Source organism: Bos grunniens, chromosome 25 (genome assembly GCF_055505025.1).
Source record: "Bos grunniens cultivar Pamir isolate PY7600 chromosome 25, Bosgru_T2T1.0, whole genome shotgun sequence".
In the NCBI taxonomy this organism is placed as follows: domain Eukaryota; kingdom Metazoa; phylum Chordata; class Mammalia; order Artiodactyla; family Bovidae; genus Bos; species Bos grunniens.
The window spans coordinates 21,983,178-22,009,851 of record NC_141189.1 but is presented as its reverse complement, the minus strand read 5'-3'; the positions used below and the strand labels follow the sequence as shown (position 1 = coordinate 22,009,851).

The window sequence follows — 26,674 nt, the reverse complement described above, 5'->3', positions numbered from 1 at the left end:
TGCTGCATCAGGGCAACACTGCTGGTGGTATCTGTTTTACTGCAATACTTCCCAGATGAGGTCACAGGAGGCCAAAATACAAAACACCTTCATTATTTACATGATTACATAGCAGCATTCAGAAGTTATCTAGCGAAAAGCCATTCAGCCACTGAATCATCTTTCCTTGGTAAATATTAAATAGGGAATTTTTTACCCCAATAAAACTCTTAACAGTGAATTGAGTAAAAGAGGTATGTAAAAGTATGTCAAGTCACAAACAGGCCAAATTATTCTGGGTCAATACAACTGTGTATCAAATATTCACTCAAAAAAGAAAGGTGGGGGGTTGGAGGGGGTTACAACTTTCCTTTCTCTTATCTAAACAAGGTGAAACACTCTAATCAGAAAATAAACCACACTGACCCCTGTACGTACAGTACTAGCAATAGGCTCATTCTTTTCACCATAATGGGAAGGAATTTTCAAGAACAACTGGCTGGGTTTTCTAAGCCTCTCTGACCTTCAAATACCACAGGATGCTCTTCCTGTGGCCCACATGAGCATCCACAGAATGATTTAAGGTGGTGTTGGTTTAATTAATTATACTCTATAAACAAAGCTGAAAGAAGGTCTTGGTGTAAAGTCACAGCTTTTCCTTTTAAATATATATATACACAATTAAATGAAGAATTAAAAGTTTTTGTGTGTATTTTTCTCCTTTGGATCTTGATGTTTTTATCTTTCCTTTAACAGTAGAAGCAACATAGTTTTAAATTTCTATCCAATCATGTTTGACTGAGAACTGTTAAAAAAAAAAAGTTCCAGAAGAAGAGAAAGCAACATTTTTGTGGCTCGTGTGTCATCGGCCTTAGCAAGCTTATTACCTGATCAGTGGGGATCTTTGTTTCCACGGACACTGCTTCCCGAAGTCTGGCGACAGTCCCAGACAGAGGCACGGCCACGCCAACCCGCATGCAGTGAGAGCATTTCCCCTGATACACTACGGTGACATAGAGAGGCCTGTGCAGATCAAAGTCAGATCTTCTCATTAGTCGCTTACTTCAACTAAAATGAACGAGCAAAACAACTTTGACATAAAATCAACAACACTAAAGCAAACCCACACCTTCAGCTGGACCTATGCAGAACTATCCAGTGATAATCAATAACTCGAGAGAACTGGCTCACAATGGTGGAGGAGATGGACGTGTGCCCACGGACTCCTGTGAGAGCACCAAAGAATGCTTTGGAAAGGGCAGTATTTATAAAACAACCATACAGCGTACCAATACTTGGTCCTGTGCTTTGCGGTTTCTTTAAAACAGCCTAACTCCTAGAAATTTTGAGGAACAGTTCAAATAAAACAGCTAATTTAAAAGTGTAACACAAGGTCTCTAGAGGCTCTAGGAGGCACTCGACAACCTTCTCCAGCTCCCATACTATAGGTGGACGACCAGCTGAACAGAGTACAACCAGACCAACCAAAAAGACTTGCCTGTCCCGTGTACCTGTCGACCCTACTGGCTCAGACTGGCATTTATAAATTTCTGCAAGGCCTTAATAATGCCTGTATTCAATTTATCACTAATGCTATTACTTGTCTAAATACATAAGAAGCCCCAATAGAGGCGGCTACGGAAGAAAAGGAACATATAGGAACACAGTTTTAATTTGATTAACTCTGTTCTTACCTTGTGTGGGGTAGAGGAATTGGCAAAGAAATGCAGAGGAAAGGATCAAAAGTGTTGCTCTGCTTCTGACAATGAGGACACGTCAAAGAAGATCTTCAAAAGTAAGAATGTAAGACACTCCCATTAAGATCACCTCGAACTATATAAGCAGACAACATAAGGGAAATTTAATTTGCTCATACCTGTATTGGGCTTGAAAAAGTTCTTGTACAAAAGTGCTACAGACAGGAAAAGATGGTCCCTCAGGCATCATATCAGTCTCTGATGGTGGCTAAAAAAAAAAATAAAGTACAACTTCACAGACTAGAAGCGCCTGGTCTTGACTGATGATGTCACAAATGTCCCAGACCTCCTTTACCAGATCTGCATCAGATCCAGATGTTTCAGGGAAAGGCATCTGCTCAAGGAACCAGAACACAGCTGCCAGGACGTGGGTCACATGGACTCATGGCCTCACAAGGCTCTCCCAGACACAGCACTTGTCCGTCTCGCCACACCATCCAGGCCCTTGGGCAGTCCTTCCCCCGAGCGCTGCAATCCTCCTCCAGCGCTCAACAGGCTCCCTCCAACCTCATCCAGGGAATAATCTCAACCATTCAAAAGTACCAATTCCTGCCTAAAGGGAATTTGCTCTCTAGCACCTATTAGCTCTGCTGCCTACTTAGGCCTAATCATTCTACTCACATTTTACCTAAGCTTTTCATCCCCTTCCCCGCCACCACAGTTAGTTACTGAGCATCAGGTACCACGTGCAGAGAGCGCTGCAAAAGGCATAAGGATACAAAGAGAGGTAAGACACAGCGCCTGATCTTGGGTGCGTCTCTGTCTGGAGGGAGAGGCAGCCACAAGGGCACAGTCATACGACAGTACAGAATGTTCAGGGACAAAGGACCTTGAATCAGAATAATCTGACAGCTCACCAAAACTAGAAATTTAAAATTTGAGGTACAGAATAGAATTATCAAAAGTTTTTTAAAGCTATGAGAGGAGAACAACACTTTCACTTTATTTCCATTACATAAATCATTTTGTCTGTCATATTAAGACATTAAAAAAAAAACTGATAATGAATCACTGATTTTCAGTAAGAAGATTCTAAGGGTTCAGTTCCGACACTCAAATCTAATCCTAACAGCAGAGACATCCATACATTTCCTCTTTGATTGTGTGGAGATCACATTCCAGTGATCTACAGACTATGTCTCACTGGAATAGAAGGCAAATTTTTGCTTTAAAGACAGTTTACTGAGTTTAATGTCAGTCTAAAGGTATACAGGCACATGTGTCCCCTCTCGTGAGTGTAAGCTCCTTGGAGACAGTGACTCTCATTCCTGACAACTGCCAGCAGCGGTGGTGGTGGCGGCGGCGCAGGGGGAGACAACCTCTAAGTATCCACGAAACTCAGTCAATTTCACAGTATTAACTAAATACAAACTGCTACAACTACTCAGAAGAGGTTTGGAAGAATTTGCACTCATTCCTTCCTCCATTCAGCTCAGCACTCTCTGACTGCCCCGGGGGCGTGCCCTTACCTTCAGAGGAGGCTGGCCACTCTGCTTCACAGCGTGATTGAGGTCTTCGTGAACTCGGTCCAAAAGCCACAGCAGAAACTCCTGGGCATCGTGCTGGGAATTTCCCCGATACTGCAGTGCATTCTTTGACACAATACTCTACACGGGTAGATAAATCAGAATGAATAGTGAGTTTCTGGCTTTAAAGATAAAGCATCCATAATCCCAAAGAGGAATGCAAGATCTCAAGGGTGTTAGTGAGTACTTCCTGTAAAGACAGTAAATATGAAACCAGACACTCATAAAAGCCCCACCTGTGCACCAAAAACTTTTAAATGCACCGACCCAACAATCCTACTTTTAGGAACATGGATCTAAAGGAAACCATCAAAACAGCATGCTAAGACTTTTAATAGAAAAAAAATTCACTTCTAATTCACTAATAGGAAAAAAAAACATGGTTAAAACCTGAACATCTTAAATATAAGAACTGTTACAAATACCAAATCATTGTTAACTTGCAACTAATATGTTATATGCCAATTATAACTTCAATTTTTTAAAAAGTAAAAGAAAAAATGAGAATTGGTAAAAGTATTACAGTGTTGGATGATAAGCCAAAGTATAAAATAAGTCCACATAAGGTAAATGACTGAGTAAATAAGTAGGAAGAGACAAATCTCCCTTAAAGAAGAATTCTAAATAATGTGTCAAGAATCTCTCCTCCAGGAGCTGGACCTTAACCCCCACAACCCCAACCCTACCACCTTGAATATGGACCATGACAGTGACTTGCTTCCAAAGATTCTAGTCTTTGCAAAGAGGAGTAGCCAGTGAAAGGCTGCAGGTAAAGCAGTGAAGTAAAATTAAGATCACGGGCTCTGAAGCATATAGCCTGAATTCAATCTCTGTCCTGCCGCTCACTATTGGTGAGGCCGGGCCTACTTTGCTCCAAAGTAAAAAGGATAATAAATGTTTAGTGTGATGGTTAAGTGTGAATACATGCAAAACATTTCACAAATAAGTGACATATAGTAAGCACTCAAATGTGAGCTATCAGTAACGGATTTGAAAGCAGGGAGAAAGAAGGGGAGACAACTGCACAAAGGAAGCACAGTCAGAAGACAAATGAAGCGACAAGACGAGAATACGGGTCTAAGCTAAGTTTGTGAGGGCAAATTGGAGAGAGATTTCAAAACTGGGGCAGCAGAATTGATAAGACTTGTGACCTAATGAGGGTTTCCCAGGTGGTACAAGTGGTAAAGAACCCGCCTGCCAATGCAGGAGACACAGGAGTCGTGGGCTTTGATCCCTGGGTCAGGAAGATCCCCTGGAGGACAGCACAGCAACCCACTCCAGTATTCTTGCCTGGAGAATCCCATGGAGAGAGGAGCCTGGACAGCTACAGTCCGTAGGGTCACAAAGAGTTGGACACGACTGAAGTGACTTGGCACACACAAGCACGTGACCTAACGAATGTGCAAAATGAGGAAGGAGGCATTAGAGTCATTCACGTGTCTTTATCTGGATGATGGGCCACTGCTGGTTCCCTTCATCATGACAAGATTAAAAAAAAAAAAAAAAGGAATAAGTCTGGAAAAGAGAGTGATGTGTTTAGTGTATATGTGTGTATGTGTATAGTGGATTAGAATCCACTATATCTGAAGTTATCTGGAACCTCCAAATGGACATACCTGGTAAGCAACTGAAAAAAACAGGTCTTGCACTCAATGAAAGAGTCTGTGCTCAGGACAAGGATTTCAGGGTGAAGGGATGAGTGGTCCTTGAAATCATGAATATGACTGACACTGTCCAGACAAGATCATGAGAGATCCATCCGCCAGAGGACAGAATCCAGAGGACTGCTCTATTTAGGAGGTCCTTAAAGATGACCAAGAAAAGGCCATCAAAGATGTGGCAAGAAAATCAAGATAATGAAGTCCCAAGAGTCAAGAGCAGACAGCTAAGGACAGAGTGATCAACAGTGTTAAAAGTTGAAGAATGACAAAGTAAGTCAAAGAACAACTGTCCATTGTATTTTCTAATTAAGATAATGATAACAGATGAAAAGGGATAAATAATTAGGAAGAAGAACCATCACAAACTGATGATCAAATTCAACGTGAGGGACAAAAAGATGATTTATAAAATTCGAATTTAAGGAGGAAAAAATTTAAAGGGACACAAATGAAGAGAATATGGAGGTGTCATGGGCAAAGCTCACTAACTGAATAAAGTGAACAAGGAAGAGGAAGGATCCTGGTAACAAACAAGAATTTGTGTGACCTGAAGGATACCATGCGGACACCACTTCAGAAGCAGGTATAAAAAAGGGGGAGTGGGTGTGGGTAAAGACATCACTGCACTACAGAACTCACCCAGAGGTCTGACACCACCCAGTCACCGAATCTAATTCTTTCTTTCTCAGTCTTCATTTTCCTCAATCCCCCCGTAGCATTTCATATACTTCACATCTTACTCCATTTTGAAATGGTTTGGCTTGTGGCCATAATTATTTTCTCATTTAGCAGAATCAAAACTAGAGTCATTGTGATGGACAGTGGAAGAATGTGATCCACAGAAGAAAGAGACCTCCTAGCAAAGAAACATGAATCAGTTAAAGAAGAAAGAAAGAAAAGGAATCAGCAGCACTAGCAGGTGAGCCTGCAGCTGGCTCAGGCGGGAAGAGAAACCCACGAGTGATGGCGCTACACTGGGTGATACGCAGAGGAAACCCGGACGACACCAGGTTCTTCGCTTCTGACTTCAGTGGATAAAGAAACTGGGAACAGAGGAAGAGAAGTGGGGCTGCGGCACTTTGAACAGGTTAAGTCTGAGGGACTCACAGGATCCCCAGTGAGGAGAGGTCTGGTGCTCAGGGAAAAGATCTGAGCTGGTAAGTTCAATCAGAGCACGTACACTTATCCCGTGAAAGTGTCAGTCACTCAGTCGTGTCCGACTCTTGCAACCCCATGGACTGTAGCCCTCCAGGCTCCTCTGGCCATGGGATTCTCCAGGCAAGAATACTGGAGTGGGTTGTTATTCCCTTCTCCAGGGGGATCTTCCCGACTCAGGGATCGAACCTGGGTCTCCCATGTTGCAGGCATGTTCTTTACCATCTGAGCCACAGGGAAGACATCCTATCCTATGAGCATGAAGAAATAACCCAGGGAACATTTAATGAGAAAAGGTGGGCAGCTGGGACCAAATATTATAGAACGGACAAGTCCCAGAAAAGAAGCCCAAGAAGATGATCAGATGGAGCAGCCAGAAGAGAGTGGCACCACACAAGCTGAGGGAGAAGAAACCCTAAAGGAGATGGAAACGACTCAAACCACCGAAGGAAAGCCAAGTACGACAAACACAGAGGGGGACACTTCAGAACAGCAAATTGAGAGACTGATTCCTGCTCCATTTCAGTGACACAGATCAGAGAGGGTCAAGGAGAAGAAAAGGTAAGGCAACTGAACAGTATCAAGAATACCACTCTTCGTATCCAAGAAGCTTCATTATAAAAGGAAGGAAGAAAGCTGCTCTAGTTCCCCAGAGGGGGCACTTACGGGATGGAGGGACTTAAGTGCTGAGGGAAGAAGCTAACAGAAAGGACATACTTGAAGCAAGGATTCTCCAGGAAGGGGAGAAGGAAGGACTCAGAAAAGAGGCAGAGGAATTGCCTTAAACAGGAGTGGGGAGAGACAGCAGAGGAGGCAAGGATAGTTACGGATTCAGAGACGTTATAGACAGGGCGGCACGGAACGTTGTTTTTGTTTTGTGGAGGAAGCAGAGGCCAACTGCCAAGAGGAACTTGTAGGTTCAGCAGGGATAAAGACAAGCCTCCTGGCATACAGATGAGGCACACAAAATGCTGGCAGCATAACCAGCTTCTGCTCAAGACCCTCTCCTTTATTTACTTCCAAAGTAGAGGAGGGGTAGTTCCCAGCATATGCGTCCTAAGAGACAAATTAGCAGAAATAAAACGCTTCTCTATGTGTCAAAACAGATATTTTATGCACAGTGTCCATCAAATTCAGGGTGGGGACAGCATTCAATTCTTTATCAAGATTGCATGAAACTTGATTTACGCTTCCTGCCATTATCACTTCGACTCATCTAGCACTTCTCCAATCACTGCGTAAAAGGTGCCGTGCTGAAGCTGCTCAGCAAGATTCTTGTTGGGCACGACTCGACAAGCAACAACCCTCTCTAACTACAGCCAAAACTGCTCTAGGGCCAAGCCCATCCTAAATCACTGCATCTCAAATTAAAGGGGATTTTACAGGAAACCTCACTGAACAAACACAACATAAAGGCTCCTTTCCCCCTTCACAGTGGTGACTTCTTCCCACTGCAGAGACCCAAGGGACTGCTGGGACCATTTCACTTCTTCCCCAGACAAACCAAAACACAGAATAATCTAGTAACCATCCTTTGATGTGTGTTACAGAAGAAGAAACACAATAGGGGTCAAGGAGCCTGGGCTCCAGCACGGCTCTGCCCCACACCGCTGGCCATCTCGGGGAACTCACTGAAGCTGACTGCTGGTAACACAATGAAGCAGTTGAGCTGCACCAGCACAGAGACCCTGGCATCTCACATCTTCACCCAAACTCTGCCCCTAGAATACCAGCAAGTGATTTGGTTTTTCTTTGGGGCCTCATCTGACACTGTTTTGGTTTGTCTTTTATCATTTTTTTTCCTAATTAAGTCTTAGTTTATTTGATGTCATAAAATTAATCCTTCTCTAGTTTTGCAGGTTTTTTAAAAGTTGATTATCACTAGAATATGTCATCTGTAAATATTTCTACCATCTGAGAAATCACATAAATTTGCCACTTCTATGACAGAGTATGAACCTTCTTAAAATTAACCTTACACATCTGTGTCTACTTTGCAGAATCTGGGTATGAGGCTGATTTGTAAAAACATTAAACTGGAAACTGCTGCTTTAAATATTTATGTACCACTATAAATAAATCTAACCATCACTCCTATTTTTCATTCTAGATGATCCCTAACATCTAGTTACTAAACAATGAGTAAAAGTCAAAACACATTTTTAGGGCCTTCAAACCTCTTAAAATTTTTCTTCACCCTTCAAATAAAACCTTAAGGTCTAGAACTACAGAGAATGTTTTTTCTCCCTTAAAGGGGGGGGGGGGGGGAATGAGTTGGAAGCATGGCCCAGAAAAGAAAAAGAATGAAGTCTATCCAATTGGAGTTCAAAAAAAAAAAAATTAGACATGAGGTTCTTTCATTCCATATAGCCGTAGGACTGAAGCAGCAGAATCCTGGGCTCCAGGGAAAAGACAGTAACTGGTTTAAGACATCCTTTAACTGACTCCAAAAAGATGACAAAGCAATGGCTATTAGTGACTTCCTTCCATGGGGAATGGATGTGGCAATATCTGACATGAACGATTAGGAGTTGGCTTACTCTTTTGGAGAAAAGGTAGTTTGCCAAAACTCATCAAACCAAATCACCACTCACATTCCTTGGTTCTATGCCAGAAGGAACATAGAATTTACTTTCAGTGATTCTGGAAAAGAACAGAAAAACTTGGGAGGACAATATATTTACATTTTAAGAGAAAGATCTAAAACTGAAACTTGGTTTCTGGGCTGTGCTGGAAAGAACAGAACGATAAGCACTTGTCCTGAGAAAAGTTTCAGCTCTTATATCTGACCTTCTGGACACTTAAGCTGATGAAAAACAAACTAAAAACATAGGGGATGCAATTGGTACAAATTGATGAAAACCGTAAAAGCAGATACGACCCATTAAAAAAACAGTGACAGACAAAGTGTTCCATGCCAGGGTACAGGACACAGCCACACTCAACAGGGCTCTCCGTGACCTTCATCCAGCCCTTCCTCCTTGTGTCTTCACCTGTGGTGGGGAGGTCTATTCACATAACAGCGCAAACGAGGCAGAGAGGCCCTCAGGACTAAGCCAGCCGGGGCAACTACCACCCTTGAAAGAGACTGGACGGCCTCCATGGTCCCTACACCTGGAATGCCCTCCACTCCCACCCCCACAAGGTCTCTCTCTGCTCCCTCTCCTTCCTCAGAAAGATGGAGCTGGGACCCTGTGGAGGAGAGGAGGAAGGAGGCGACGGGAAAGGAGTTTCCTTCTAGGATGGAAAGACAACTCGGGGAGAATTGTAGAGACCACCACATACCACTTGTTCACGTGCTCACGTTTGGCCATAAGGAAGAGTGAGTTATTCTGGTACAGAGCTCCTTGATCCTTCCAGACTGACAGCCAAACAAAGTGTAGCTCAAGCACAGGTGTACCCTATGTCCAAGTTCTCAAGTTCCAAATTTAGAAACGAAAACAGATTTGGACAGCAAGGGATACTTATAGTTACCAGTTTTCAGTATTAAATTAATATATACCAGAACAACTTGGTGGCAGGGACTCACTGATGAAATAAAAATTAGGAAAGGGTTTATTATTCTTTTATAAAAGAAAAAGTTGTAATAGAAGGACTGAGAAATGGCTAGTGCATTTCAAGAAATTATAGCTAAGGCTGGAAGTATGGTCGAGAGCATTAGAGCCAGAATAAAAGAAATAGACCACAAGTGGTTCAGCTAGATGAACAATGAGCAAGATTTTTCAACAGATCATAAAGCTGTATCAATAGAAAACACAGCAGCAAGAGAACACCTTCAAGTATTTAAACACTGGTTGAATATTTCTGGTAGAAATGCAGTAGAAACAGAAAGACTGGATTCTGAATACCTGGGTTTAAGCCCAACTTTTACTTAATGTGTAGTTTTTCTGAGCCTTGACTATCTTTTCTGCAAAACGGGGATGATAATACTTTTTTAAATTTACCATTGTGAGGCTTTCATGAAATCACAAAAGCACTTTAAACTCTAAATACCTATCATCATGTAAGTTTTAAAAGTCAAGAAAAAAGCAAAGAATTAGCCTATGGTATAGTATAATCCTGGAAAATGCCAAAGAAAAAGAGAAGGAAATACCTAAGGCACTGGCTCTTGACCCATGGTGGTACAATAGAATCACCTGGGAAAATTTATTTAACAAATAAAAACCGTAAGTGGCAGCAGCCATAGGATAATGGTGGGGCCTGTTCATCAACAGTTTTGTTTTTCAAATGTGATTTAACAATTCTATTTCTAATGTGAAGCCAAGACTGAGAAAGAGCATGCCATGCTAAAAAAAACACTAAATTTTCAGTCCCAAAAGCATTAAAAACTTACGGGAGGCTCTTCTGTCCTAACTGCATTATATCAATTACTGCATTTTATTCAAAACACCAGGATACATAATCTCGTATCTGTCTCTACCACTAGACTGCTCGGGGATGTCTTATTCAATATTATTTCCTAGAAACCTAGCAAATACAGTATGTGACACAAAGAATAATAACAACAAGTTAATACTAGAGAGCCTTTAATGTATCAGGCTTTGTACTAATTGTTTTATAGGTGTTATTTCCTATAAAAATTAATCCCCAGAAATTCCCTAGGCTGTTAAGTACAATATTAACATCATTATTTACAGACAAAAAACCTTGGGCTCAGTAAAGTAACTTGTCCAATGTTATCACTATTCTCCAACCTCATATGATTAAAGTGAAAGTCGCTCAGTCCTGTCCAACTCTTTGCAACCCCGTGGACTATACAGTCCATGGAATTCTCCAGGCCAGAGTACTGGAGTGGGTAACCTTTCCCTTCTCCAGGGGATCTTCCCAACCCAGGGACTAAACCCAGGTCTCCCACATTGCAAGTGGATTCTTTACTAGCTGAGCCACCAGGGAAGCCCACATATGATTAAAATGGCCTTGAAACATTTTTGCCCATAATTATTTTTTCCAATGAATGGTTTCTTCCCTTATACAACTCAGGATCATGTAGGGTTTACGGTTCTTCATTCTGAGCGCCAGTCTCAATGCAGACAAAACATGTGCTGGAGACTGACCTACAGTTGCACCAAGCCTGAGGCTTCTGGGAGCTTCTTTGCTTTCAAATAAATCTGTATTAATCAGTGTCTGTTTTGTTCTAATTAGCATTTTTTTCCTATGACTGAAATATGGCCCAGAAACAAAAATGCAGTCTATCTAATTGAAATGTTATTATTTAAGGAGTAAGGAGGAATTCGGACTATGTCAGCAGATCAGCTTGCAGCATGTGAAGAAATATGCCCTGCCTGAGAATCCCCGGTTGCTACAGAAAGCAAACCAGAGAGTCGACCATCTGCCCTGGGAGAGCTGCATCTGTCTGTCAATAGCAAATATAAAGGGAAGTGTTCACCTTATAACGCTCAGGCTGGTCTGCTGATGGAGATGATTCTGATGTCGTCATTCCATCCGTCCTAGGACCCTCTAACTGGTCAAGCCGAGCCAACTCCAAAGTCAACTTGGGTCACCAAAATGTGTTTATGCATCCGATCAACTAACTCAAGAAACTCAAGTGTCTTGTTTTTAGTCTCCTTGACATTTTCCTACACAATCTAAGATTCTTCCCAACTATAGTAAAATAGAACTTTTTAAAAAACTTAACAAAAAAAGAAGAAGAACAAGGAAGAGGGAGAATTTTAGCTATCAACACAATCAAAAAAGGAAACACCCAAGCCCTGATGTGACTAAAAGGTCATCATATGGGAAATGCAATAATCTTCAACAGCTAAAATTCAAAACAGGGACTTCCCTAGTGGTAGAGTAGAGGCGAATCCATCTGCCAGTGAAGAGGACACAGGTCTGACCTCTGGTCTGGGAAGATTCCGTATGCTATGGGCAACTAAACCGGGCAAGCCACAACTACTGAGCCCCTGTGCCGACAGCTATGGAAGCTCACGGGCCCTGAGTCCATGCTCCACAGTAAGAGAAGCCACAGCTATGAGAAGCCTGCACACTGCAACTAGAGAGGGGCACCCGCTCAGAACCAGAGAAAGCCCTCTCGCAGCAACAGAGACCCAGCACAACCAAAATAAATCAATGCACTCAAAACAGAAACTGGAAAAGCCATCTAAATATCCAAGAAGTTACTATATATTTCTCCCGCAGAACATTACAAACGTTTCAAAGTTTTAGAAAATACAAAAATGTAAATATATAATAAAATTAAGTGGAAAGAAGATACAAAACTACATGAGTTTGATTTCAAACTCTGAAAAAACATTTTTTAAAGACCTTTTAGCTTTTTATCCTTGTAAATATAAAGGAGCAAGTTTGGAATGATTTTTCCTTTACATATTTCACTGCTTTCCACATTTTCTAAATGAATTTGTTGATAACAATAACCAAGTGGTACACAGGGTGATCTTAGTACACCCTAGTATTTTGGCCAAGGAACCAACTCTCATTCACAGAAAGGGCTGGCAAGAAAAAAAAAAACACACCAACAACAAAACAAACACAGACCTTACATCTAGCTGAGGTTTTGGCCCCAAATCCCTGACAGTCAGGCTGCACTATGCTAAGAATTTTCTTCTTGGCTAGACAGATCTTGGGAGTTTTAAATTAAAGTTTCCTGCCTTATTAATCATAAACCCAAAACCAAAATCAACCTTTGGATCTTACCAGTGGGGGTAAAAGCAACCAGGACCAAGGAAAAATGAGGGAAAGAGAGAGGAAAAAAAAGAATTTATGCCTCCAGCCACCCACCAGGGGCCTTTTTAGGCCTCCCGGCTTGCGGCTTGCCGGGTGGGAGGTGAAAGCTCAGCTCTAGGAAGAGAAAAAAAGAGCAGCAGCCGCAGCTTCCTGATGAAGTGGTGGGAAGACAAGGAGGCAACAGGGGCTTGGCTTACGAACTCAGCGCATGGCCCTGCTCACCTTCACAGAGGCCAGTGATGTTCTCAACCGAGTGTCACTCCCCTTTGGGGTGGAAGTAAAGAGACCTATGGGTTTCCCTAGTGGCTCAGTGGTGAGGAATCCACCTGTCAATGCAGGAGACAGGGGTTCGATCCCTGATCCAGGAAGATCCCCTGGAGAAGGAACTGGCAACCCACTCTAGTATTCTTGCCTGGAAATCCCCATGAACAGAGAAGTATTCTTGAACACTCCAGTATTCTTGCCTGGTATGCCATATGGTTCATGGGGTCACGAGCATCGGATATGACTTAGTGACTGAACAACAACAACAAAGAGACCTACACGTAATTGGAGGTGGAATAGTGTGGGAAAGACAAGAGTGGGGGAGGCACGCGGCCCTGAACTACTCCAAGGCCAAATAAACTTCCTCCATAATCAGTGTGTGTGTTCACTAGCAAAGTATACGTCCTCTTGGTTTTGAATATGTTGGTATTTGATGATAATCAGATCTCAAATGTTTTTCACCAAACAGACAATTTTATAAAGGGATTCAAACTATTCTGGAAATAATCTTGCTTTGAATCAATATTCTGATTGCATTTTGATAACTAAAACATCAATTACTAGTAATCAAGAGATGTTATTCATAAGCAGAGACCCAGTAAATTTCACTATGAATTACACATTCATATTGCCATAAACCTAGAGCACTCCAAATAAATTTTAACTGGCTAAAGAGGCTTTCAAGTCACGGACCTGCCATATCACTCTCCTCCACGCCCAGCACTGTGCACGCCTGACAGCTAAGCCAGGCTGACTAGGAAGCCACACACGGCTGTAGCCTCCAGATCTGGCCAGCCTCCGCGGGTTCCTTCAACCTCACTTCGGGAAGCAGGCAGCACACAACCACCACAGGGGCAGCCTCCAGCTTATTCGGGCTCTGTGCTTTCCCGGGGAAAGTGCTAGAACCTTTCCAGTCTAGACCTGGTCTGACATGCCCCAATTTCAGCCAATGCTAGTCAGTACAGGGAGGCGTCCCCGCCTGCCAATGCAGGAGATGCCAGAGACAAGGGTTGATTCCTGGGTCGAGAAGATTCCCCTGGAGGAGGGCATGGCAACCCACTTCAGTATGCTTTCCTGGAGAATCCCACAGACAGAGGAGCCTGGCAGGCTACAGTGGATGGGGTCGCAGACAGTCAGACGTGACTGAAGGGACTCAGCACACATGCACGCACGCACAGTCGGTACAGGACTCGTTCATCTACCTGTAGAACAGGAAAGCTAACTCAAAGAGTATGTGAAGACACAGAGCAAACAAAAGAAGTCTGTGAAATTCAAACCGGGTAATTCCCTAAATTCTCTCAGTGTCACTCTCATATAGGCGTCCTCCCACTTTAAAGAACAGATGAAGCTGTGTGACCTTCACTATCAATGAAGAAATGCAAATTAAAACAATACAATGCTCTTTCCCACTTATCAACTTCAGGATTTCTTTCCTGCAAAAGTGGGGTACGACAGACATTCTCACACTGCTAATGGCACAACCCTTCCAAAAATGAAGGGACAACATGATTTAAGAACCTTCAACATAGATAATCCCTGACAGGAATTTCACTTCTAAATGTCCTGAAAAAAAAGTGAAAACAAAAATTTATGTTAAAAATACGTTTGCTGCAACCAGAAACAATCCAAAAATAGGTACTAGAACCTTCATCTAAAGAGTTGTTTAAAAAAAATGACTCACATAATACTATATGAAGACAATCACACAGTGCAAAATTATAGTTTGATCTCAATTACGTTAAAACACATAAAAAAGGGGGAAAAAAGTTATATGCTAAACAACTTGTACACATTTTCAATTTTCCTTTTTCAACTGTTACATATTTTCCAAGTTTTCTACAATATTTTAGATATTACACTTACCAGAAGAGAGGTTACTCATAATGAATTCTGGCGAAAGAAACCAGACACAAAAGACTCCCTACTGCAAATAAAAGCCACGTGAGATACCACTTCACACCCACTAAGATAGCTATACTAGAAGACAGACAATAACAAATATTGACGAGGATGTAGAGAAGTTGGAACCCTTACACAAGGGATGGTGGGAATGTAAAATGGTGCAGATGCTGTGGAAACAGTTGGGTAGGTGCTCAAAAAGTTAAACTTGGAGTTGCCATATGACCCTGAAATTTTATTCCCAGGTATACATCCAAGAGAAATGAAAACATATTTCCACACAAAAATTTGTAGTTAAGTATTTGTGTGTGTGTGCACTCAGTCGCTCAGTTTTGTCCAACTCTCTGTAACCCCATGGACTGTAGCCCACCAGGCTCCTCTGTCCATGGGCTTTTCCAGGCAAGAATACTGCAGTACGTTGCCATTTCTTACTTCACGGGATCTTCCTGACCCAGGGGTTGAACTCGAGTCTCTTGTGTCTCCTGCACTGGCAGGTGGATTCTTTACCACAGCCTCATTACTCATTAATAGTCAAAGAGAACAGACAATCTAAATGTCAATCAACAAGTGTCATAAACAGAACATAGTGTATTCATATAATGGAGTATTTTTCAGCCATCATAGCGAATGAAGTTACGATTCATGGTACAACATAACTTTGAAAAGCATCAGGTTAGGTGAGAGAAGTCAAATATAAGGGCCATGTGTTGAATGATTCCATTTCTATGAAATGTTCAGAATAGGAAAACCAGATTAGTGAACATTTAGCACTGGGAGGTTGGGGGCAATGAACAATGACTGCTAATCGATATGGGGTTTCTTTGGGGATAATAAAAATCTCCTCTAAAATTGAGATGCTAGATGCACAACTCAGTGAATATATTCAAAATCACTGAATTCTATCTACACTTTATGGGCAAGTACACAGTATATAAATTATATCTCAGTGAAGTGTCTTTAATAAAAACATATTTTTATTTCACTTATAGTAAAATTCAAAATCAGGCAAAACTAATCAATGATGTTAGAAGCCAGGAAAGTGGTTACCTTTGGGGAAGAGGGAGGGGATAGGTTTTGGGAGGGGCCAAAAACGGGAGCTTCTGGACAGCTAGTGACAACCCATTTCTTGATCTGGTTGATAATATCACTTTCAGTTCAGTCAGTTCAGTCGGGTCCAACTCTTTGTGACCCCATGGACCACAGCACGCCAGGCTTCCCTGTCCATCACCAACTTCCAGAACTTGCTCAAACTCATGTCCATCCAGTCGGTGATGCCATCCAACCATCTCATCCTCTGTCATCCCCTTCTCCTCCTGCCTTCAGTCTTTCCCAGCATCAGGGTCTTGTCAAACGAGTCAGCTGTTCACATCAGGTGGCCAAAGTATAGGAGCTTCAGCTTCAACATTAGTCCTTCCAAAGAATATTCAGGACTGATTTCCTTTAGGATTGACTGGTTTGATCTCCCTGCAGTCCAAGGGACCCTCGAGTCTTCTCCAACACCACAGGTCAAAAGCATCAATTCTTTGGCGCTCAGCTTTATGGTCCAACTCTCACATCCATACATGACTACTGGAAAAACCATAGCTTTGACTAGATGGACCTTGGTCGATAAGGTAATGTGTCTGTTTTTTAATATGCTGTCTAGGTTGGTCATAACTTCTCTTCCAAGGAGTAAGCGTCTTTTAATTTCACGGCTGCAATCACCATCTGCAGTGATTTTGGAGCCTAAGAAAATAAAGTCTCTCACTGTTTCCACTGTTTCCCCATTTAACTGCCATGAAGTGATGGAACCAGATGCCATGATCTTCATTTTTTGTATGCTGAGTTTTAAGCCAGCTTTTTCATTCTCCTCTTTCAGTTTCATCAAGATGCCCTTTAGTTCCTCTTCGCTTTCTGCCATAAGGGTGGTATCATCTGCATATCTGAGGTTATTGACATTTCTCCTGGCAATCTTGATTCCAGCTTGTGCTTCATCCAGCCTGGCATTTCAAAAGATGTACTCTGCATATAAGTTAAATAAGCAAGGTAACAATATACAACCTTGACATCCTCCTTTCCCAATTTGGAACCAGTCCGCTGTTCCACGTCTGGTTCTAACTGTTGTTTCTTGGCCTGCATACAGATTTCTCAGGAGGCAGGTAAGGTGGTCTTGTATTCCCATCTCTTGAAGAATTTTCCAGTTTGTTGTGATCCACATGGTCAAAAGCTTTAGCGTAGTCAATGAAGTAGATGTTTTTCTGGAACTCTTTTGCTTTTTCGATGATCCAATGGATGCTGGCAATTTGATCTCTGGTTCCTCTGCCTTTTCTAGATCCAGTTTGAACATCTGGAAGTTCTCAGTTCACATACTGTTGAATCCTAGCTTGGTGTATTTTCAGCATTACTTTGTTAGTGTGTGAAATAAGGGCAATTGTGTGGTAGTCTGAACATTGTTTGGCATTGCCTTTCTTTGGGATTGGAATGAAAACTGACCTTTTCCAGTCGTGTAGCCACTGCTGAGTTTTCCAAATTTGCTGCCATACTGAGTGCAGCACCATCACAGCATCATCTTTTAGGATTTGAAATAGTTCAGCTGGAATTTCATCACCTCCACTAGCTTTTTCCATAGAGATGCTTCCTAAGGCCCACTTGACTTCGTACTCCAGGATGTCTGGCTCTAGGGCAGTGATCACACCATTGTGGTTATCTGAGTCATTAAGATCTTTTTTGTATAGTTCTTCTATGTATTCTTGCCACCTCTTAATATCTTCTGCTTCTGTTAGGTCCATACCATTTCTGTCTTTCAATATCACTTTAGAATTTAATATTCATTGAGTTGTACACTAATGATGTTATGCATTTTTCCGTATGTATGCCATACTTCACTAAAAAGGTTTTTTTTTTAATGACTTCAAAAAGGAAATACTAAGATTTCTTAATTTAGCCAGATCCCAGGCCCTAATGCAGAATATTTAGTGTTACTTGAGTCCATTCTATTTATCTGGTTAGTTAACTAAAAGCAGATTAGAAACTGCAAGACACAGGAATGAGGAAGGGGAATGTACAGATGCCCAGGATAAAGTAAAACCGGATAAAGCAAGAGAAAACTAAGGAAGGACCGTGACAGAGGATGAGAGAGAGCAAGAAGGAGTATTACCAAAAGCAGAAGAAAGAATTCAAACAATCTAAGCAATTCTGGACCATTTATCAATTCCTGCACAGTCTCACTGTCCCCAAAGATATCTCCATGTTACAGAAGAGTGCAACAGATGAAGTCATAATACTCTAAATCACCAGAGAGTAAACTATGTCCAGGACTCCCTCCCTGAAAAAGTGAGTATGTAAAATATGCTATCAAGCCATTTATCAAAAAGGGAAAACTTAACCTTTTAAAGACTTGATATTTAAATAATTATCCAGGAAATAACCTACATAAAACACTTATTCCCTCAAAAAGTCAGATGAATGGGTTATTACTGTTACTCAAAAAAGATCATAGGGTGACAACAAAATGTTGCAGAATATATCACACAGAGAGAGTCCCTCTGGGGAACAGACACTTCAGCGAATCATCCAGCATTGTTACACTGGAGATTTAAATATCACGCCTTCAAAAACGACCCACAATTCAAGAGGTCAGCACACATCATCAAAGGTGAGCTCAAAACAATCAGAGTCACAAGGCCAGACCCAGAGAAAATTTTATGTGGAACACATTTATTTTTCCTCAGCACTTAACTATAGTGGCCTTTTGAAGAAGTCTCCACATCTTCTTCCTTGTTGTTGTTCAGTCACTCAGTTGTGTCTGACTCTTTGCGACCCCATGGACTACAGCACACCAGGCTTCCCTGTCCTTCACTATCTCCTGGAGTTTGCTCAAACTCATGTCCTTTGAATCAGTGACGCCATCCAACCATCTCATCTTCTGTCATCCCCTTCTCATTATGCCGTCAATCTTTCCCAGCATCCGGGTTTTTTCTACTGAGTTGGCTCCTCACATCAGGTGGCCAAAGTATGCCAGCGGAATGATCAGGGTTGATTTCCTTTAGGATTCACTGATTTGATCTCCTTGCTATCCAAGGGACTCTCAAGAAGTCTTCTCCAGACCACAGTTGGAAAGCATCAACATCTTCTTCCTACCAAGCTCCCTTTCCCATGGAAGCAACAGTTAGAACTGGACATGGAACAACAGACTGGTTCCAAATAGGAAAAGGAGTATGTCAAGGCTGTATATTGTCACCCTGCTTATTTAACTTATATGCAGAGTACATCATGAGAAATGCTGGACTGGAAAAAACACAAGCTGGAATCAAGATTGCCGGGAGAAATATCAATAACCTCAAATATGCAGATAACAACACCCTTATGGCAGAAAGTGAAGAGGAACTAAAAAGCCTCTTGATGAAAGTGAAAATGGAGAGTGAAAAAGCTGGCTTAAAGCTCAACATTCAGAAAATGAAGATCATGGCATCTGGTCCCATCACTTCATGGGAAATAGATGGGGAAACAGTGGAAACAGTGTCAGACTTTATTTTTTGGAGCTCCAAAATCACTGCAGATGGTGACTGCAGCCATGAAATTAAAAGATGCTTACTCCTTGGAAGGAAAGTTATGACCAACCTAGACAGCATATTGAAAAGCAGAGACATTACTTTGCCAACAAAGGTTTGTCTAGTCAAGGCTATGGTTTTTCCAGTGGTCATGTATGGATGCGAGAGTTGGACTGTGAAGACGGCTGAGCGCCAAAGAATTGATGCTTTGGAACTGTGGTGTTGGAGAAGACTCTTGAGAGTCCCTTGACTGCAAGGAGACCCAACCAGTCCATTCTGAAGGAGATCAGCCCTGGGATTTCTTTGGAAGGAATGATGCTAAAGCTGAAACTCCAGTACTTTGGCCACCTCATGTGAAGAGTTGACTCACTGGAAAAGACTCTGATGCTGGGAGGGACTAGGGGCAGGAGGAGAAGGGGACGACAGAGGATGAGATGGCTGGATGGCATCACCGACTCGATGGACTTGAGTCTGAGTGAACTCCGGGAGTTGGTGATGGACAGGGAGGCCTGGCGTGCTGCAATTCAAGGGGTCGCAAAGAGTCGGACATGACTGAGCGACTGAAGTGAACTGAGGCTTGCTTTCACAAGCTGGGTTGGTGGGGTTTTCCTGCTAAAGTGTTTCCATCACTCAGGTGTAAAGGAACCAAAGGTTGTTAAACACCACAGTCTGTGAGACTGATACGATCACATGGCAACAAAAAGGAAAATAAGGAAGCTGAGGCTCAGTGCTTACCCCAACATCTCAACCATACCAGGATTCTGACTAAACTCAAAATCCATGGGTTCATAGATTTTTCTAAAGGAAAGGAGTAGGGACCTCCCTGGCAATCCAGTGGTTAAGACTTCGTGCTTCCAATGCAGGGAGTACAGGTTTGATCCCTGGTTGGAAAACTGAAAAAAAAGAAAGAAGCAGACCTGTACCCTGGCTGCCCTTACCCTCCTCCCAGCACTGACCTCGGACACTGAAGCCGGAGAGAGACGTCAGAAAGCGGGTGGGGCGGTAACTACAGCCTAACCAGCTGCCTGACGTCACAATAAAGGCTCAAAGGGCAGCGACCAACAGGTCTCTAACTCAGCTAACCCTTCCTCCTGCTGGATATGAGATAAAAAGCTGCCAATGCTCCTCGATCTCTCCTGCCTGCAGGGAAATGAGGCTACCCTCCTTCCTTCCTGTCACTATTAAAATCCTGAAATCATTAACTAGTAGCTATTTCCCATGAGCTGTTGCTTTTAAAGGCATTTTCTTTAGCTATCCTACTTTATTATAACTTTCATAAAAGACTCTAAAATGAGGGACAATTACCAAGCTGTCACTGCACTGTCAAAAAGGAACTCTTATTTTAGGGTAACATTAAATAATGTTTCAAGTAAACATATCATTATAATATGCTGGGACCACCTCTAATCAGGAAAAAGGTTCTTTCTACCAATGTGTTCTTATCCAGTTATAGAGAGCTATTGACCTCAAAGAAAAGGCTGAATTTCCTTTCCTACAGTTTAAAAACAGTCCTTTCTCTGCTCCCATTATTGCTCAAAGCAGAGAAGATACAAAAGTGAGTCCCCTGCTCATTCACTCGCTCATGAATATACACATGAAGGACAGCACCTGACACTATGGGAATAACGAGAATTAGAGGATGAAAGGTCTGGAGAAACGCCTGTTTCTTCATCCACAAAACAGAAAAAAAAATATGTATATCCACCTTACACTGTTAGGAGTACACAAAATAACCCGCTATGCAGGGCAACTGCTAAGCACCCATGTTACCTACAAGAAGAAAACAAGATAAAGAAAATCATGTATGTATGTGTGTTAACATTTATTTAAGTCAGAGAGATTATGAATACACATATTTGCTTCTACTAAAACACTGAAAGAATAAATCATAAAATTTACAGAGGAAGAGAATAGAATACAGTCATCAGAAACTAGACTTCTTTGATATTTGGCAAAACTAATACAATATTGTAAAGTTTAAAAATAAAATAAAATTAAAAAAAAAAGAAATGAAAAAAAAAAGAAACTAGACTTCTTTGAACAGATCTTGTTTTGTATATCTGACTCAGGCAAATGAATTTTATTTTTTATATAATTACACAACAAAACTAAATTCTAAAAAACAATTCCTCAAAACCAAAAGCAGAAAGAACAAATGAATGTATATATCACATTGGTGACTAAGTCACACTTGAGAACTATTCCAAGAAACTTTAAAACAAAAATATGACTGCACAGTCCTAGTAGGACATATCCTAGGGACAAAAATTAAACTTTTAAATATTCATCCTGTTTGGTGCTAATATTGAGATTATTGTGATGAGACTATAAATGCATTGTGAGATAATGTAAACAAGAATTTACACTAGGGTTAAGAATACGATTTTCAGCTTAGGAGAAATATAGACATACGATCAATGAGGTTAAATAAAAACCCTGAATTCCTGAATGAAATTCAGTTCAGTTCAGTTCAGTTGCTCAGTCGTGTCTGACTCTTTGCGACCCCATGAATCGCAGCACGCCAGGCCTCCCTGTCCATCACCATCTCCCAGAGTTCACCCAACTCATGTGCACTGAGTCGGTGATGCCATCCAGCCATCTCATCCTCTGTCATCCCCTTCTCCTCCTGCCCCCAATCCCTCCCAGCAGTAGGGTTTTTTCCAGTGAGTCAGCTCTTCACATGAGGTGGCCAAAGTATTGGAGTTTCAGCCTCAGCATCAGTCCTTCCAAAGAAATCCCAGGACTGATCTCCTTTAGAATGGACTGGTTGGATCTCCTTGCAGTCCAAGGGACTCTCAAAGAGCCTTCTACAACACTACACTTCAAAAGCATCAATTCTTTGGCACTCAGCTTTCTTCACAGTCCAACTCCCACATCCATACATGACTACTGGAAAAACCATAGCTTTGACTAGACAGACCTTTGTTGGTAAAATAATATCTCTGCTTTTTAATATGCTATCTAGGTTGGTCATAACTTTCCTTCCAAGGAGTAAACGTCTTTTAATTTCATGGCTGCAGTCACCATCTGCAGTGATTTTGGAGCTCCAAAAAATAGTCTGACACTGTTTCCACTGTTTCCCCATCTATTTCCCATGAAGTGATGGGGCCAGATGCCATGATCTAAGTTTTCTGAATGCTGAGCTTTAAACCAACTTTTTCACTCTCTTCTTTCACTTTTATCAAGAATGAAATTATCAATATGAATTCTTGACTTATAAATCACACGTTTCCTCACTCTGTCTACTGAGACCCAGGAAACCAGGTAGACCCCTATGGCCTCGACTGTGGCCTCTCAGAACCATCTGCTACCAAAAGGAACTAAGTCTCCTTAAAGAAATGACTGATTCCACATCTGGAGCAGGAAACATATAAGATAAGCCTGGAAAATCTTAACTTCCTGTATTTTGGGTTGACATCACAGACTACTAGTATAGTGCCAAAAGGACTCGGTAGGCAACTTATCCCAATGGCCAAAAACAGGACAAGTTGGGCATAATAAGGTTAATAACTGACTCAGTCCAGTTCAGTTGCTCAGCTGTATCCAACTCTTTGTGACCCCCATGGACTGCAGCACTCCAGCTTCCCTATCCATCCACAACTCCTGGAGCTTGCTCAAACTCATGTCCATCGACTCAGTGACGCCATCCAACCATCTCATCCTCTGTCGTCCCCATCTCCTCCTGCCAGTCTTTCCCAGCCTCAGAGTCTTTTCCAATGAGTCAGCCCTTCGCATCAGATGGCCGAAGAATTGATGCTTTCGAACTGTGGTGTTGGAGAAGACTCTTGAGAGTCCCTTGGACTACAAGGAGATCCAACCAGTCCATCCTAAAGGAGATCAGTCCTGGGTGTTCTTTGGAAGGACTGATGCTAAAGCTGAAACTCCAATACTTGGGCCACCTCATCGGAAGTATTGGAGCTTCAGCTTCAATATCAGTCCTTCCAATGAATATTCAGGACTGATCTCCTTTAGGATGGACTAGTTTCATCTCCTTGCCATCCAAGGGACTCTCAAGAGTCTCCAACACCACAGTTCAAAAGCATCAATTCTTCTGGCACTCAGCTTTCTTTATGGTCCAACTCTCACATCTGTACATGACTACTGGAAAAACCATAGCTTTGACTATACACACCTTTCAAACATGTATCTAACTCCACACAGTTACAACAACAACAAAAAACCCACTAATTATTTTGAAAACTAGAAAATAAGGGGGGAAAACCCACCAAATATTTATCTTGTCTTTCTTCTCAAAAGTTACTTTGAAGTAACCAAACCACTGACAAGGGCAAGAGTCTCTACAGAAGTATTCCAGAGACATGTTAAAATTAAAACTGCCATTTTTCAACCCTTAATGAACGAATGGACCAAGGACCAACCATCAGTGACTGCTAACTTTGAGAGGGACACAACCAGATAGGACAGGCTTCCTGATGGAGCTGATAACATAACTGCATGTCTACTGAGCAACATTTTTCTTTTTTCTCTTTTTCTTTTTTATTTTTTTTTGGTTTTGTGAGGCTCAGTTTCTTAAATTCCTGAGAACCAGACAGCTTTGCCTTGCTCTTAAAGTCAAAATTAACATAACACTTTTCAGAAACTAGCTTTACCAGAAAAAAATAAGCCTCTAGATCTAACTACCGTTTTACATGAAAAGCATAGACTATATTTTCACTGAAACTAAAGGAATAAACAAACAAAATCAGACCCTGAGAAGCTGCACAGCAGTGCTCTTCAAAGTGTGGTCCACAGACAGGTGCAGAATTCAAAGTAAGCATTAGAAACTTTATAACAAATTTTTTTATGCGCCTGGTATGCCTTTTTCTTGGAAAATTTTGTACTTCTCTCACCTTGGGCTGGTGAAAAAAAGTTTAAATGCAAAGCTAAGAAACTTATACATTTTGTATACAAAAGAAAAACTAAAGGCAACTTTTGAAAACAGAAATAATGTAATTAAAGATAACCTTAAAGATTAATCTGGCAGCAATAAAAACTGTCAACAGGACAGACTTTAGAAATGGGAAAGGGTAATTTGGGTGTCCACAGACTTGGAATGAGCACCTTCTACTTCTGGAATACTTACAATACTTACTTTACATCTTTTCCTTTAACTTCATAAAAACCACCCAAGACTTGAGTCCTGGCTCTGCTACTTACTAGCACTGAAGCCCTGTATCCTAATGTTTTAAATGGAATAGCAATAAGGGCATTTCCTGACCAGTCCTACGCAGTCTTCTGAAGCGTGAACTGTTTGTTTGTGGACACACTGCTTGCTACCATCCAAGCTCAACAACTGGAGGGAAGAAGCAACAGATGTCGGGTGACTGGCCAGTTCCTCTAGGAACTGCCACAATTCGTGGCATAAAACAATGGTTTCTAAACAGAGAAAGATCACAATCAAACAAAAAAACAAGATATCCCGATGTGCTCCACTGCAAACATTGTTTGTGAAACATAAAAGGTCATTTGAGGAACAGCCAATGAACAACTAATTAGCAGAACAAACAAGAATCATTTTGAAGGAAAAAGCTACAGAGGACAGAACTTTAAATTACTCCGTTTTGAATGGTTTCTTTTCCATGACTATATATAAAAGGTTTTTTTGTGGAAATCATGAGGTCATTGTTTTCCAGTCTTCACTATAGGAAACAGCTGTGGAGAAGGGCACAGAGCTCACTGTCCCATTCAGCAGCCCCGCACTGTGACGAGCGCACAGATGGCCACAGGAAGAATCCACCGAACCACACACCAATAACAAAACAGAAGTGGCAGAGGCAACCGCAACACTCTACACCCCACCAAGGAAGACAGAAAACAGCTAGCTCGGGACAAGCATCTGCAGTATTACATCTGTATCAATTTCAGAGAGATTTCCAATTCAGACCACATCAGCGCCTTTCTACATGGGTCACTGAAAACTTAAGGTGATTCAATTTATGTCCCCGCCTGATAGATGACAGACATTCAACAAATGTAAAACCACCACACGAGACTTCCCAGGGCTCTTATGCTCACTGATGCTAAAGCTGAAACTCCAATACTATGTGAACTGTCTAAAACTGAACTTACCCATCCACCTGCAGAATGGTTTTCCACTGGGCTTTCAGTCTTGAAAAGCACCGTCCTAAGGCGCACTTACAAATCATCCACTTTATCTTCATCTCTCCATCTCTCTACCCTTCATGTTAAGCTGCCAAACACTGTCAACTCTGCTTTAATATGCATTTTTTTTAATATGTTCAAAAGTTAGAGGAAAGGAGCAGGAGACAAGGAATGAGAAATAAACTGAATGCAACCCAGTCTATTATGGGGTATATAACTCTCCCTTACAAGACCACCTGGGCCTCTGGTGAAACCTGTCCAATAATAAAAATACACTGAGATGAGGCAGTTCATTCCGTTTTCAGACAACGTGCTCAAAAAATTCTGTATACTGAGGTATACCACCCCCTTCTCCAATTTCTCCCCTTCTCTCTCAAGGCCTAAAGCCTAAGTGTTAACTCACAGTCCTCAGAGGTCTGGCCCATCTGTGTACAACAGAAATGACCCATCACCGGCACCTCGATGTTTACAGCTGAGGCGGGTCTGCAAGCTGTCCTTCCTTGCTGAGGCACTTTCAGTTCAGATTAACCAAGCACCTCCAAGAGGTGCTGGGCAAGACAGACTCGCTGCCCTAGAGGGTCTCGCAGTGGCGTGGAGGAGACAGACATGAACAGGTTTAGGAAACAGAATCCTCTTGCCTCTGAGAGGAAATTTTTCTACCCTTTTGACAGTTATGCAATATGAGGATTATCTGATCCTTGGAAGAACGTATGACTAAATTCATCCAATTCTGTTATCTTCTGGGGGAACAGGCAGTTCTTTTAATAACTATTTCAATTTCTCCCTCAGTTATCAGTCAGCCAGGTTTTCTTACTGTAACATTATTATTAGTTTGTTTTGTTTAAAGTTGTGGATTTTATCAGTGACAGGCAGACATCCAGCAAAAACGGTTTTTTTCCCCAAATTAACGTAGATACTTTACCCTAAAATTCACACAGGATTAGTTTCTGAAACTTGACAAAAATGATTCAAAAATCTTTCTGGAGAACTTGTAAAGAGCAAGATAACACTTCTTACCCAATAAACTCAGTACTTCTCTGCACTGGTTTTAATCATGTCTATTATTGCAGAACAAAAATAAATGTTCCACAGTGGGAGGGAAAAAAGAATAGCATGAA

General features: G+C 41.7%; 1 protein-coding gene across 4 annotated transcripts in view; it reads right to left on the bottom strand.

The window, feature by feature from the left end:
* USP31 (ubiquitin specific peptidase 31) overlaps nt 1-26,674 on the bottom strand; it is an 81,816-nt gene that overhangs the window by 38,460 nt on the left and 16,682 nt on the right. For 3 of the 4 annotated variants that reach the window (XR_015154635.1, XM_086375326.1, XM_086375328.1), the window contains 4 exons: nt 3,206-3,343; nt 1,856-1,944; nt 1,674-1,766; nt 867-1,002 (listed from right to left, as the gene is read on the bottom strand). Coding sequence is in view for 2 of the 4 variants with exons in the window: in XM_086375326.1 (XP_086231452.1) it covers nt 867-1,002; nt 1,674-1,766; nt 1,856-1,944; nt 3,206-3,343 (456 nt within the window). In the remaining 2 variants the exon portion in view is untranslated. Of the gene's footprint in view, nt 1-866; nt 1,003-1,673; nt 1,767-1,855; nt 1,945-3,205; nt 3,344-25,959; nt 26,204-26,674 lie in introns of those variants that run through there. The other variant, XM_086375327.1, reaches the window with a different exon arrangement.